The 16,257-nt window shown below is 41.2% G+C and overlaps 1 protein-coding gene across 3 annotated transcripts in view; it reads right to left on the bottom strand.

The window, feature by feature from the left end:
* Positions 1-434: 434 nt before the first annotated feature.
* Positions 435-16,257, bottom strand: part of prcp (prolylcarboxypeptidase (angiotensinase C)) — a 50,575-nt gene continuing 34,752 nt past the window's right edge. The window contains exons 7-9 of one of the 3 annotated variants that reach the window (XM_061877999.1): positions 2,429-2,596; positions 2,169-2,356; positions 435-880 (exon numbers count right to left, since the gene is read on the bottom strand). In XM_061877999.1, coding sequence (XP_061733983.1) covers positions 655-880; positions 2,169-2,356; positions 2,429-2,596 — 582 coding nt within the window. In that variant the 3' untranslated portion in view covers positions 435-654. Of the gene's footprint in view, positions 972-2,168; positions 2,597-16,257 lie in introns of all 3 variants that reach the window. The other 2 variants (XM_061878001.1, XM_061877998.1) reach the window with 2 other exon arrangements.

Genomic DNA, 16,257 nt, shown 5'->3' on the forward strand with positions numbered 1-16,257 from the left:
GAAAATAGTCGAAAAAACAGATCTGAGAGCCGGTGTTTGTAATGTGTTTGAGAAAATAGCGGCTTTATTACCTAGGTGACGTCACGTTCTGACGTCATCGCTCCGAGAGCGATAAATAGAAAGGCGTTTAATTCGCCAGAATTCACCCATTTAGAGTTCGGAAATCGGTTAAAAAAATATATGGTCTTTTTTTTGCAACATCAAGGTATATATTAATGCTTACATAGGTCTGGTGATAATGTTCCCCTTTAAGAACTACAAAAAGTAGAAAAATCAGCCTCCATCTCTGTTCATAATATTACTAGCAGGGGCCCTCAGCTAGTGAATGGGGCTCTAGGAGGGGGCCTCACCTCCTGCTAGCCATCTTATTGGCCCCCTTCTATCAGACTTTGATGAAATATTTTATTAGTGCGACTTTTAAAGAGGCCAGACACTTTTGAAAGGCAGAATCATCTTTTTAATCATTTTCACAGGCAGATTAGTTTCTTCCTCCCCGACCGAGAAGGAAAACGATCATGGTTTGTGTTGTCAGATGATCTTTGTAGACCAGAGATAATGTTTTGTGTCTAATTGAGGTCTTTGTGCACTTTACGTTTGGCACAAATCAATGTTTCATAACTAATTTTTTAAAAAGTAGAATTAAAAACCGGTGTGTTATCCAGAGGTGGATGTGGTTTGGTGTGCTTTGGCGGCCTCTTGGATCCACCTCCAGAAATATCCCAGCTCCAACACACGGGCGGCGCGCACGGAGGGTGGGTCCAGGTCGTTGGCGTGGCGCAGATCCAGGTGGTGAGCGCCCTCAGGGATCACGATGGACACCAGAGAGTCGGACACGTTAAAGGTCACTCCGCCTGAAGACCACGGGTCCAGGCCGCCGTTGCTGGGACACCAGAGGAAAGGAGGAAGACAGTCAGGCTGAGTCCACATCACCCGGGCTATAGGCCGCTACTTCTTTCCCTTGAACCCTGCGGCTAATATATGGATTTTTCTTAGTTGACAACAATAAAACAAGCACATACACTGAAAATGTGTGTTATTATTTATGCTGTGGTGCCATTTTTTGCACTGTTTAGTGCTTTCAACTGGAAGTAGAAGTGTCTTTTAGGCGTCCATAGCTTCCCTACTCGTATAGATTCTTAATTCATCACCTCAAACAATGTTTTTAAGTTTTACAATATAACTAAAACAATTGTTACTTACTAAAGCGTCCCAAGTGTGATGTCTGTAGGAGTGTTTATGCATTTTTGTAAATTCTATAGCAATACGTCTTTAGCATTAGCTAATATGCTAAAAGTGTCTGTGTTAATATTAACTTACAAATCCACATTCTTTTTTATTGCTTCACTTTCACAAATTTCTCAGTAAATTCACCAAAATGTTAGAGTCGTTTGCTTACTATTCTTGATTTTATATTTTTATTTTCTCTTTCCCTGTCCGTCCCCTTCATTACATTGTAACTCTTTTATTGCAGTATATTATTGTAATTTTAAAATTTATTTTTTAAACATTTTTCCACTTTTTAATCGACTGTTTTTATCTGTCTTGTTGCTTTTAATGTTTAGGTGATGCATTTTGAATGACCTTGTGTGGAAATGTGCTGTACAAATTCACGTGTCTAATATAAGAACACAAATGCAATATATTAATACAAATGACCAATAACACAAATTTGTTTTTAAAAATATTTATATAATTTTTTTGTGTACATTTTTAGCCTTTGGAAAAAAAATGCATCATTGGCCACGCCCCCACTGCCACAATTATATTGGCAATCTGAGGTTATAAACTGTGTGGAATAAAAAAAGTCATTTGTTTAAAGATGGGGGCGGCATAGCTTGGTTAGTAGAGTGGCTGTGCCAGAAACTTGAGGGTTGCAGGTTTGATTCCCGCTTCCGACATCCTAGTCACTGCCGTTGTGTCCTTGGGCAAAACACTTTACCCACCTGCTCCCAGTGCCACCCACACTGGTTTAAATGTAACTTAGACATTGGGTTTCACTATGTAAAGCGCTTTGAGTCACTAGAGAAAAGCGCTACATAAATATAATTCACTTCACTTCACTAGATGTTTAAAAGTTTTACGAGAAAATATTTTAAAAAGTGAGTTGAAATAAGCAATATTAAAAGTATTCAAATGATGTTTACAAGACACTCGGGGGCCACACTTACCTGAAGATGATGTTGCTGTGTGAGGCGATGTCCTTCCCCCCGTAAACGCTGGCGGCCCAGTTGGCTCGCGGCCGCACGCCAAACGTGGCGTGACACTCATCAGAGAAAGCCTGGAAGTCCCACTCCTCGGCCTCGAACATGTCCTGGACCCCGTCGGCGCACATGGGCATCACCATCTCTGTGCAGGCCTGCAAAGGAGGACGCGGCGTTCTCAGCCAAGATGGACGCCGGCGGGCCCGCCGTGCTTTACAGGCACGAACCTGGTAGTTCCAGCCCAGCGCGCCCAGGCTACCGGTGGCTGTCTGAGAGGTGTTGAGGCAGGGGGAACTTCCTGTGGAGTTGTAGTAGACCTTGGCCGCCTGGGAGACGCCGTGCAGCAGCTGCTGGTCGGAGGCGGTGGAATCCAGGCGCAGATGCTTGCACACAGCCTTCAAACACAAATAAATCTTGGTAACAATTTGTTCCATTCAAAGTTGTCCAAATGTCTCATCTCATCCATGAATAAAATGCATTGAATAATGCCAAAAATGACGCGGTTTTAAAACTTTTTTTTCCCCAATAACACTGAATAATGATCAATTTTTGAAGTGTTCCTTGGAACCTTTGCCTAAAATAGTACAGTTTCAAAAAAATGTATTAAGGTATTAATGTTTTAATCGTTTTATAGCACGAAGATATAAAAGTAGACACTAGATGGCAGTAAAAGCATTTACTGAGGGTTGTCTCAATACCAATAATTTGGTACCGGAACCAAAATATATATTCCCGGGTTTCAAACAAAGTTTCATTGTACTTGTTGCAATGACAATAAAGACCTACCTACAATTCCATCCATCCATCCATTTCTACCACTTATTCCCTTTTGGGTTCTGGGCGGGGGTGTGGGGGGGGTGTGCTGGCGCCTATCTCAGCTACAATCGGGCGAAAAGCGGGTTACACCTTGGACAAGTCGCCACCTCATCGCAGGGCCAACACAGATAGACAGACAACATTCACACAGTAGGGCCAATTTAGTGTTGCCAATCAACCTATCTCCAGGTGCATGTCTTTGGAAGTGGGAGGAAGCCGGAGTACCCGGAGGGAACCCACGCATTCACGGGGAGAACATGCAAACTCCACACAGAAAGTTCCCGAGCCTGGCATTGAACCCAGGACTACAGGACCTTCGTATTGTGAGGCAGGAGCACTAACCCCTCTTCCACCGTGAAGCCCCATGTATATTGATACTTTTCCAAATAATTATGTATATTGATACTTTTCCAAATAAAGGGAACTACGAAAACATTTCAATGTTGGCTTTATTTTAACAGAAAATCTTACAATGCAATGAACATGCGATTCCTATTGCAATTTTAGAGGGTTCAAATATAAATTAGAGGGCATTGAACACTGTGTTTTTCTTGTTGCACTCAAATGCAAATATACAATTTTCCATAGTCAGACAGACTTAGACTTCCTTTTATTGTCATTCACATTTGAACTTTACAGTACAGATAAGAACGACATTTTGTTGCATTAGCTTGTTGTAGTGCAGGATAAAAGAGCAACAAGGTGCAGATATAAATAAATAGATTATTATACAGCTAAATATATTGCACTTTTGCATATGCATCCACGTTTATGGATGTAAATTATATTGTCTTTATATTCTAGCAAGTTGATCCATTTTTGGGGGGATTTGAGGGGATTATTATTATAAGTTCAAGAGTCTTACAGCCTGAAGGAAGAAGCTGTTACAGAAACTGGAGGTTCTGCTACGGAGGCTGCGGAACCTCTTTCTAGAGTCCAACAGTAAAAACAGTCCTTGGTTTAATTGATTGATTGAAGTTTTATTAGTAGATTGCACAATACAGTACATATTCCATACCATTGACCACTAAATGGTAACACCCGAATAAGTTTTTCAACTTGTTTAATCGGGGTCCACGTAAATCAATTTATGGTACAAATATAAACTATCAGCATAATACAGTCATCACACAAGTTAATCATCAGAGTATATACATTGAATTATTTACATTATTTATAATCTGGGGGTGGGAGGCTTTTTGCGATCTCCTGGATAGGACAAAGAGGAGTCCTGATGATCTTTTCCGCCGCCGTCCTCACACTCTGCAGAAACTTCCAGTCTGAAGCACTGCCGGCTCCAGTCCTGACAGAGATGATGTTGGTCAGTAGGCTCTCTATAGTGCCTGTCTGGAGAATGTGGTGAGAACAGAGAGAGGGAGCAGTGCTCTTTTCATCCCACGCAAAAAGTGCATGCGCTGCTGAGCTCTTATTACAAGAGTCCCGGTGTGTAAGACCAGGTCATATTTTCAGTTATCTGCACCCCCAGTAACTTGGTGCTGCTTACAATCTCCACCACTGTGTTGTTGATGAAGAGTGGAGTGTGGCTGGACCGGTGCTTCCTGAAGTCGACGATGATCTCCTTGGTCTTGTCGACATTCAGGAGCAGGTTGTTGGTTCTGCACCAGTCAACCAGATGTTTCACCTCCTCCCTGTAGTCCATGTTGTTGTTGTGTCGTCCGCATACTTCACAATGTGGTTAGTAGTGGACCTGGCGAAGCAGCGGACTCAGGAGGCAGCCCTGGGGGGAGCCGGTGCTCAGGGAGATGGCACTGGAGGTGTTGTCACCCGCTCTCTTACACTTGGGTCTGTCTGTGAGGAAGTCAAGCAGCCAGTAGCATAGAGGGGTACTGAATCCGAGGGGGTTACTGAATCCAAGGGGGGCCAGTTTGCTCACCAAGTGCTAGTGTTGAACGCTGAGCGGAAGTCCAGAAACAACAGCCGCACATTTGTGTCCTTTCATTCCAGATGTTCTAAGCTAAGGTGGAGTGCAGAGGAGATGGCGTCCTCTGTGGGCGAAAAGCAAACTGGTATGGGTTGAATGTGTGGGGAAGTATGGAGACAATGTATTCCTTTACCAGCCTCACGAAGCACTTCATTATGATGGGGGTGAGTGCCACAGGCCGATAATCACTGAGGGAGGATATTGTGGGGTTTTTTTAGGTACTGCAATGATTGTGGTCGTCTTAAAACATGATGGTACTACAGCCTGGGTCAGCAAGGTGTTGAAGATGTCTGTGAGAACCCCAGGCAGCTGGTCTGCACATGCCTTAAGCACCCTGCCTGGAATGTCATCAGGTTCCGCTGCTTTCCGGGGGTTCACTCTCCTCAAGGTTATCCGGACATCCGCTGTGTCCAGATTGAGCGGCTGCTCATAAGGGCAAGGGATGGATTTCCTTGCCGGAGTGGTGTAAGTGCCTCAAACCTTGAAAAGTGGTTATTTAGGTTGTTAAAGAAGCTGATGCTGTTGTCACAGGGACAGCTTTATAGTCCGTGATGACATGTATTCCCTGCTACATTCGTCTAGTGTTCGTGGGGTACTCGAAGAAGTCCCGCACTTTCTGACTGTGAGCACGCTTTGCAACCCTAACGGCAAGGTTCAGGTTAGATCTAGCTGTTTTAAGTCCTACACTTTTATTTTGTAAAGTAAATCTGAACAGCCGATATGAGCATCTACATCAACTATATGATTTGCCTGAGAAGCTGGACAGGACCAAAAAAATATTTAAAGAAAATAAAAAAGTGCTACCATGTTGCCAGATCTAAAAGCCTTGTTCCGAGCCTTTAGCATTGCACGTACCTCACTGTTCATCCAGGGTTTCTTGTTGGCCCGTGTGGGGATGTTCTTGATCATACTAACATCCTCCATGCACTTCTGAATGTATGTGGACAAAGACTCTGCATACTCCTTTCACACACGTGTGATGATTGTCGGTGGCGGCTGCCTTGAACATGTCCCAGTCTGTGCTTTCAAAGCAGTCTTGTAATGCTTCCATTGCTCCCTCTGGCCAGGTCCTCACCTGCTTCACTGTAGTTTGCTTTCTGAACAGCAGGGGCTTTTATGCAGGAATTAGAATCAAAGATAGATGGTCAGAGGAGCCGAGATGGGGGCGGGGTGCAGCTTTGAATGCATGCTTAATATTGCTGTACACCATCTACAGCGTGCTTCCACCCTGGTTGCAAAATTTACATATTGATGGAAATGGGGGAACACAGTTTTCATGTTAGCTTGATAAAAGTCCCCTGCCATGATGAAAACTCCCCCTGGATGTGTAGGTTGCAGTTCAGTTAATCAAGAAATAGATTACAATATAGTGAAACAGCTTTATAAATATATTAAATGATTCATGATTTATGGTTGTCACTCCTGGTCTGTGCTTTAAGACGAATCCAATTATTAGTAAGTACTAAAATCAAAACTATAGATAAAAGTACCCAGATAAGACATGTAGCAGGTAAAACACACTTTTGTTAAAGATAAAACACAAATCGTAGCAATTTGTTACCAAATTCAGTCATTCAGTCATCCAAGCAACTGTGTGCGCGTCGTCGTCAAAAGTTTACATACACTTGTAAAGAACATAATGTCATGGCTATCTTTAGTTTCTAATAATTTCTACAACTCTATTTTTTTGTGATAGAGTGATTGGAGCACATACATGTTGGTCACAAAAAACATTCATAAAGATTGGTTCTTTTATGAATTTATTATGGGTCTACTGAAAATGTGACCAAATCTGCTGGGTCGAAAGTATACGTACAGCAATGTTAAAATTTGGTTACATGTTCCTTGGCAAGTTTCACTGCAATAAGGCGCTTTTGGTAGCCATCCACAAGCTGCTGGCAAGCTTCTGCTTGAATGTTTGACAACTATTCCACCCCGAAAGGGACAAGCGGTAGAAAACACATGGATGGATGGATGCTCTTGATAAAATTGGTGCAGTTCAGCTAAATGTGTTGGTTTTCTGAAATGGACTTGTTTCTTCAGCATTGTACACACGTTTAAATCAGGACTTTGGGAAGGTCATTCTAAAACCTTAAGTCTAGCCTGATTTAGCCATTCCTTTACCACTTTTGACCTGTGTTTGGGGTCATTGTCCTTTTGGAACACCCAACTGCGCCCAAGACCCAACCTCCGGGCTGATGATTTTAGGTTGTCCTGAAGAATTTGGAGGTTTCTTTGTCCCATTTACTCTCTGTAAAGCACAATTTCTATTGACAACAAAACAGGCCCAGAACATACTACCACCACCATGCTTGATGGTAGGATGGTGTTCCTTGGATTAAAGGCCTCACCTTTTCTCCTCCAAACATACAGTTGGGTATTGTGGCCAAAAAGCTCAATTGTTGTTTCTCCTGACCATAAGACTTTCCTCCAGAAGGTCTTATCTTCTTCTTCCATGTGATCAGCAGAAAACTTTAGACACCCCTTAAGGTGTGACTTCTGGAGCAAGGGCTTCTTTCTTGCATGGTAGCCTCTCAGTCCATGGCGATTTGAAAACACACTTGTCTGTGGACACTGACACCTGTGTTCCAGCAGCTTCCAACACATTGCAGACTTTGTTTCGGTGGTTTTCGGTTGACTTTTGATCATCCTGACCAATTTTCTCTCAGCAGCAGGTGATAGCTTGCATTTTCTTCCTGATTAGGGCAGTGACAAAATTGTGCCACGCACTTTATATTTACCAACTGTCTGCACAGATGCTCTTGGGACCTTAAGCTGCTTTCAAATGGGTCCAAGTGACTTTCCTGACTTGTTCAAGTCAATGATTTGTTTTTTCAGATCTGTGCTGAGTTCCTTTGACTTTCCCATTGTCGTTTGTAACAGAGCCTAATGACTGCATCACATGAGCCCTATTTAAATGGACCAGAAAAGTCAATAGGTGTTGTCAATCATAATCACTCACATGAAGTTAAGAGGCCATGCCATGAAGCTAATTTAATTTAATTGTAACTTTTCTACATCACCAAAATTGATAATGTATGTTGCTGTATGTATACTTTTGACCCAGCAGCTATGGTCACATTTTCAGTAGACCCATTATAAATTCATAAAAGAACCAAACTTTATGAATGTTTTGTGTGACCAACAAGTATATGCTCCAATCACTTTATTACAGAAAAATAGGATTTGTAGAAATTATTGAAATCTCAAGACAGCCATGACATTATGTTCTTTACAAGTGTATGTAAACTTTTAACCACAATTGTACATATCTACATCTCACGTATCTACATGTTACGTGTCTATATGTCACATATCTAGATGTTATCTACATGTCACATCTTACCGCGGATAAATAAAAGTTAAATAAATAAATGTGAACCAGGAGGTAAATGTTTATATACTACATTACCCAGAAGGCTTAGCTGCTGCAGACAGGAAGTAGGTCCGAGTTAAAACAATTTTGTGGTTTAATGAATAAATAGTAGGGCTGTCAAAAACTTGTGTGATGAATGACAAAATATTATTGCATCAATAATGATTAATTATGTGCTTTGGATAGAACTTAACACATTTAGAGCAAATAAATGACATGCATTCAAGTAAAACGTTTAAAAACGTTCCTGGATGACATTCTGACAATAAAACTGCATATGTGTTTAAATATTGGGCTCTTTTCTTAAGTAAATTGTAATTATGCAAGAGAGTTATCACCTGTGATTAATCAGGATTGAAATTCCAAATTTTAAAATAAATAATTTGACAGCCCTAATAAACAGATTGTTTGCCTGTTGTTGTTCCTGTTTGGTCCACACAACGGACTGACAGAAGTTTGGATTACACAGCTGACGTGCTCGTCTAGAGACTCTTTTGATTGGAGGAAAAGATGAGGACATGGGACAAAGTTGCAAGGTAGCTAATAATTTGCATAAATTGGCAAAATGGTACCACCTTAGACGGACTGGCTAAAAGCCTACTGAAATGAGATTTTCTTATTTAAACGGGGACAGCAGGTCCATTCTATGTGTCATACTTGATCATTTCGTGAAATTGCCATATTTTTGCTGAAAGGATTTAGTAGAGAATATAGACGATAAAGTTCGCAACTTTTGGTCGCTAACAGAAAAGCCCTGCCTTTACCGGAAGTGACAGACGATGACGTCACCCGTTGAGGGCTCCTCACATCCTCACATTGTTTTAATGGGAGCCTCCAACAAAAAGAGCTATTTGGACCGAGAAAACGACAATTTCCCCATTAATTTGAGCGAGGATGAAAGATTTGTGTTTGAGGTTAATGATAGTGACGGACTAGAAAAAATAAAATAAAAATCTAGTTGAAAAAAAACAAAACGCGATTGCATTGGGATGGATTCAGATGTTTTTAGACACATTTACCAGGATAATTCTGGGAAAGCCCTTATCTTTCTATTGTGTTGCTAGTGTTTTAGTGAGTTTAATAGTACCTGATAGTTGGAAGGGTGTTTCCACGGGTGTCTTGAGGCCAGTGTCTGATGGAAGTCGACGGCAGCTATGGACGGCACAAGCTCAGCTGATCTCCGGTAAGTGGCGACTTTTTACCACAATTCTCTCACCGAAAACTGCTGGCGGTGGCGATGACCAAGAAGAACGCAAAGTAGGAATATAATTACATTGGCGGAGTTACAATGCATAGTAGGCTACCGCCACCTACTGCACCAGGATTTGTAACTACAAGCTCCATTCACATGCAGAGTCCCATTGCTTTTATGAGCGGTCGAGCGAGTCAAAAGCCGAAACAAATTTCTATTTAATTTTTTAAAATCTATTTGTGGTGGCCGAAAATATTTCGTGGCGGGCCGCCACAAATAAATGAATGTGTGGGAAACCTTCTGAGAAGTTGTATTAATGTTTTCCAATGTTCTAAAAATGTGTAGAATAAATATTACATTTCAACATTTCTGTCAACGAAGATTGACTACAACACATAGTCATTTTGATAGAAGGCTAATTTGGCTAATATAGACACATCATGTGTTTCCTTCATTATAACACTTTTTAAGTGATTTGATTGTAGGTTAATATAGTCAATATAGACGCATCATGTGTTTTCATTATAACACTTATATAAGACATTTAAAGTCCTTTTGATAGTAGGGTAATATAAGTAATATAGACACATCATGTGTTGCCTTCATTGTAACACTTACATAAGATTTTTAAAGTAATTTTGATAGTAGGCTAATATAGTCAATATAGACACTTACATCATGCGTTTTCATTATGACACTTATATAAGACATTCAAAGTCATTTTGATAGTAGGCTAATATAACTAATATAGACACTTGTGTGTTGTTCGCTTTATAACACTTATATAAGACTGTTAAAGTCATTTTAATAGTAGACTAATAGAGACACATCATGTGTTGCCTTCGTTATAACACTTACTGTATATATAATTATAATTTTTTGCAGCTCCAGACAGATTTGTATTTTGTATTTTTGCACCAATATGGATCCTTTAACATTTTGTGTTGCGACCCCTTACTTAGAAGAATATCAAAATTGTAACGTAGAGTTAGCACATCACGTCTAGATGAACGCGCCCTGAACCCTGGAGCAGCTTGGGGTGTAGTTGCTGAGGATGGTGTTTACCCGCTAGGAGTGAAGTCTGGACTTGCTGTGCAGCGATAAAAGACATTCCATGACATCCAAGAGGTTGACAACAAGTGTTTTTCCACATAAAACGTGCTGGCGCCTTATTTGCATGTGAAATTCCTGCTTATTTACGGCTGGGATCTTGGAACAGGGGGAATTGGCCGACGTCGGCGTTAGCATGCTAAGCGGCGTAGAATGCAAATAAAAACAAGTTTTTAATGGCGGCCGCACGAAAACGCCGCGGATGTTGAATATTTCGCCGGGCTTTGTTTCCGTGTTGTTATGGTTGCAGTTGTTGTCCGCCACTCTTTGTAAGGCGGAAAGAAACGAGCTCCTCTTGTTTTCTGCTAGTGTTACTAAGGCTTTTGTCCACCGGCGGGGAGGACTCGGGCCGCGATGGATGAGGACGGCCGAGGACACGTCCAAGCAAAGATTTACACCGTGAAAGAGGGGACTTTTCAGCCAGGATTAGCTTCATACATTCATCTCTGCCAGCAGATCTCCCTCCTCTAAGCCCTCAATGGGCCTCACATAATCACATTAGCTTTGTCATTAAAAGGAGCCTAAAGCGCTTACGGCGCCCACAGGCTCGCATACATTAAGGGGGCCCGGCAGGAGCATTTAGCCCCCCAAGTCTGCACCACCAGTGAGGATGGTCCAGGTGTAGACGTGGGCGGGGCCAAACAGGTGATGAAAATACAATAATTGAACAGTTAATGGTTTTCCTCTGAGAACGTTGTTAGTGGGGCTGTTGGATGGATGGATGGATGGATAAAACTGATTACTTCAGGAGAGTTCCCTCAGAAAAATAAAAATTCCAGCAGAAGTGTACAGAATTGAGATCAAATTTAAAAAATAAAGAGTAAATAATGGGGGTATAAATGGAAACAAAATAGAAAAATATTACAATAAGAATAAAAATAAAAATCAACAATGAGAACAAATATATAACAGTAAAATAAGAATTTAACAAGAGGAACAAGGCAGTAGTGACCATGTTATGAAAAAGTATTGCACTGTTGTGGTTTTCCATTCCCTTTCATCCTAGTACCCCCACCCCCCTCCTCCCAGAGAGGAGTTGTACAGTCTAATGGCGTGTGGGACAAAGGAGTTTTTGAGTCTATTAGTCCTGCACTTGGGATGAAGAAGTCTAGCACTAAACAGGTTCCTCTGGCTACTGATAACGGTATGCACAGAGTGACTGGCATCATTTTTCCACAGTCCTCTTCTTTGCTACTGTCATCGGCCACTAAGTGTGGCCGATGGAAGGACACTTCCGGTGCAAAACAGACTACATCCAAAACAAACTACAGTAAAAATGAATTTCTTTCAAAATGCATCATAACCTAAAGGGTAATATTAAATAAATGGATAGATGCTGATAGTCCAACTCAAACTGACTGGTATACACAAGCTATGGAGTTGATATCAGTAGGAAAAGACTGCATTTACCATATTTTTCGAACCATAAGGCGCACTTAAAATCCTTTAATTTTCTCAAAACTCGACAGTGCGCCTTATAACCCGTTGCGCCAAATATACGGAAGTGTTTTGATTGCGCTAACCAACCTCAAAGCTACCGTATTTTATTTGCAACATGGGGTAATGATAAGTGTGACTCATAGATGGCAACCGCACATAAGAAATACGTGTAGACTGCAATATGATGGCAGTCACACACACGAGATACGTGTAGACTGCTATATAAAACACACACACAAGATACGTGTGGACTGCTGTATAACACACACACACGAGATACGTGTAGACTTCTGTATAACACACACACATACATACATACACACATATACATACATACATACATACATACATATATATATATATATATATATATATATAAATATATACAGTATACATACAAACCCCGTTTCCATATGAGTTGGGAAATTGTGTTAAATGTAAATAAAAACGGAATACAATGATTTGCCAATCCTTTTCAACCCATGCTTACCTTAGCTAAAGCTAATTATTACTCAAATCTCATCCACCGTAATAAAAACGATCCTAAATTTTTGTTTAGTACGGTAGCATCGCTAACCCAACAAGGGACTCCTTCCAGCAGCTCCACCCACTCAGCTGATGACTTTATGCAATTCTTTAGTAAGAAAATTGAAGTCATTAGAAAGGAGATTAAAGACAATGCGTCCCAGCTACAACGGGGTTCTATTAACACTGACACGATTGTATATACGGCGGATACTGCCCTCCAAAATAGTTTCTCTCGTTTTGAGGAAATAACATTAGAGGAATTGTTACAACGTGTAAATGGAATAAAACAAACAACATGTTTACTTGACCCTCTTCCTGGGAAACTGATCAAGGAGCTCTTTGTATTATTAGGTCCATCAGTGCTAAATATTATAAACTTATCACTTTCCTCGGGCACTGTTCCCCTAGCATTCAAAAAAGCGGTTATTCATCCTCTTCTTAAAAGACCTAACCTCGATCCTGACCTCATGGTAAACTACCGACCGGTGTCTCACCTTCCCTTTATTTCAAAAATCCTCGAAAAAATTGTTGCGGAGCAGTTAAATGAACACTTAGCGTCTAACAATCTATGTGAAACCTTTCAATCCGGTTTCAGGGCAAATCACTCGACGGAGACAGCCCTCGCAAAAATGACTAATGATCTATTGCTAACGATGGATTCTGATGCGTCATCTATGTTGCTGCTCCTCGATCTTAGCGCTGCTTTCGATACTGTCGATCATAATATTTTATTAGAACGTATCAAAACACGAATTGGTATGTCAGACTTAGCCCTGTCTTGGTTTAACTCTTATCTTACTGATAGGATGCAATGTGTCTCCCATAACAATGTGACCTCGGACTACGTTAAGGTAACGTGTGGAGTTCCCCAGGGTTCGGTCCTTGGCCCTGCACTCTTCAGCATCTACATGCTGCCGCTAGGTGACATCATACGCAAATACGGTGTTAGCTTTCACTGTTATGCTGATGACACCCAACTCTACATGCCCCTAAAGCTGACCAACACGCCGGATTGTAGTCAGCTGGAGGCGTGTCTTAATGAAATTAAACAATGGATGTCCGCTAACTTTTTGCAACTCAACGCCAAAAAAACGGAAATGCTGATTATCGGTCCTGCTAGACACCGAACTCTATTTAATAATACAACTCTAACATTTGACAACCAAACAATTAAACAAGGCGACACGGTAAAGAATCTGGGTATTATCTTCGACCCAACTCTCTCCTTTGAGGCACACATTAAAAGCGTTACTAAAACGGCCTTCTTTCATCTCCGCAATATCGCTAAAATTCGCTCCATTCTGTCCACTAAAGACGCTGAGATCATTATCCATGCGTTTGTTACGTCTCGCCTCGATTACTGTAACGTATTATTTTCGGGTCTCCCCATGTCTAGCATTAAAAGATTACAGTTGGTACAAAATGCGGCTGCTAGACTTTTGACAAGAACAAGAAAGTTTGATCACATTACGCCTGTACTGGCTCACCTGCACTGGCTTCCTGTGCACTTAAGATGTGACTTTAAGGTTTTACTACTTACGTATAAAATACTACACGGTCTAGCTCCATCCTATCTTGCCGATTGTATTGTACCATATGTCCCGGCAAGAAATCTGCGTTCAAAGGACTCCGGCTTTTTAGTGATCCCCAAAGCCCAAAAAAAGTCTGCGGGCTGTAGAGCTTTTTCATTTCGGGCTCCAGTACTCTGGAATGCCCTCCCGGTAACAGTTCGAGATGCTACCTCAGTAGAAGCATTTAAGTCTCACCTTAAAACTCATTTGTATGCTCTAGCCTTTAAATAGACTCCCTTTTCAGACCAGTTGATCTGCCGTTCCTTTTCTTTTTCTTCCATGTCCCACTCTCCTTTGTGGAGGGAGTCCGGTCCGATCCGGTGGCCATGTACTGCTCGCCTGTGTATCGGCTGGGGACATCTCTGCGCTGCTGATCAGCCTCCTCTTGGGATGGTTTCCTGCTGGCTCCGCTGTGAACGGGACTCTCGCTGCTGTGTTGGATCCGCTTTGGACTGGACTCTCGCGACTGTGTTGGATCCATTATGGATTGATCTTTCACAGTATCATGTTCTCATAGTCATCATTGTCACCGACGTCCCACTGGGTCATTATTGTCACCGATGTCCCACTGGGTGTGAGTTTTCCTTGCCCTTATGTGGGCCTACCGAGGATGTCGTAGTGGTTTGTGCAGCCCTTTGAGACACTAGTGATTTAGGGCTATATAAGTAAACATTGATTGATTGATTGATATTCAATTGAATGCACTACAAAGACAAGATATTAGATGTTCAAACTCATAAACTTTATTTTTTTTGCATATAATAACAAACTTAAAATTTCATGGCTGCAACACGTGCCAAAGTAGTTGGGAAAGGACATGTTCACCACTGTGTTACATCACCTTTTCATTTAACAACACTCAATAAACCTTTGGGAACTGAGGAGACATATTTTTGATGCTTTTTAGGTGGAATTCTTTCCCATTCTTGTTTTATGTACAGCTTAAGTTGTTCCACAGTCCGGGGTCTCCATTGTGGTATTTTAGGCTTCATAATGCGGCACACATTTTCAATGGGAGACAGGTCTGGACTACAGGCAGGCCAGTCTAGTACCCGCACTCTTTTACTATGAAGCCACACTGTTCTAACACGTGGCCTGGCATTGTCTTGCTGAAATAAGCAGGGACGTCCATGATAACGTTGCTTGGATGACAACATATGTTGCTCCAAAACCTGTATGTACCTTATGCATAGTAGTTTTAACTTGCACTTACAGATGTAGCGATAAACTGTAGTTACTGACAGTGGTTTTCTGAAGTGTTCCTTAGCCCATGTGGTGATATCCTTTACATACTGATGTCGCTTTTTAATGCAGTACCACCTGAGGGAACGAAAGCCTGTTATATCATCGCTTATGTTCAGTGATTTCTTCAGATTCTCTGAACCGTAGATGGTGAAATTCCTAAATTCCTTGCAATAGACCGTTGAAAAATGTTGTTCTTAAAGTGTTTGACAATTTGCTCACACATTTGTTCACAAAGTGGTGACCTTCGCCCCGTCCTTGTTTGTGAATGACTGAGCATTTCACGGAAGCTGTTTTTATACCCAATTATGGCACCCACCTGCTCCCAATTAGCCTGCACACCTGTGGGATGTTTCAAATAAGTGTTTGATGTTCATTCCTCAACTTTATCAGTATTTATTGCCACCTTTCCCAACTTATTTGTCACGTGTTGCTGGCATCAAATTCTAAAGTTAATGATTATTTGCAAAAAAAAAAAAAGGTTTATTAGTTTGAACATCAAATATGTTGTCTTTGTAGTGCATTCAACTGAATATGGGTTGAAAATGATTTGCAAATCATTGTATTCCGTTTATATTTACATCTAATACAATTTCCCAACTCATATACACACATATATAGATGCATACATACAGGTACCCAGCATCATTCCACGAGCAGGTTCCCCCCAACAAATAAGGCCATTATTTCTTTTAAATACTTTTACGAAAATGATACTCATTCATTTTTGTGCTTAATAGTAAAAAGACAGCATGTTTTTTTCCAAAAGAATGTCCATCGTCTGTGGCCCGGTGCTAGCTTAACAAACGCTAACAGCCTACTGACAGAATGAAACAGGC

Source organism: Nerophis ophidion, linkage group LG18 (genome assembly GCF_033978795.1).
Source record: "Nerophis ophidion isolate RoL-2023_Sa linkage group LG18, RoL_Noph_v1.0, whole genome shotgun sequence".
NCBI classification, from domain to species: Eukaryota; Metazoa; Chordata; class Actinopteri; order Syngnathiformes; family Syngnathidae; genus Nerophis; species Nerophis ophidion.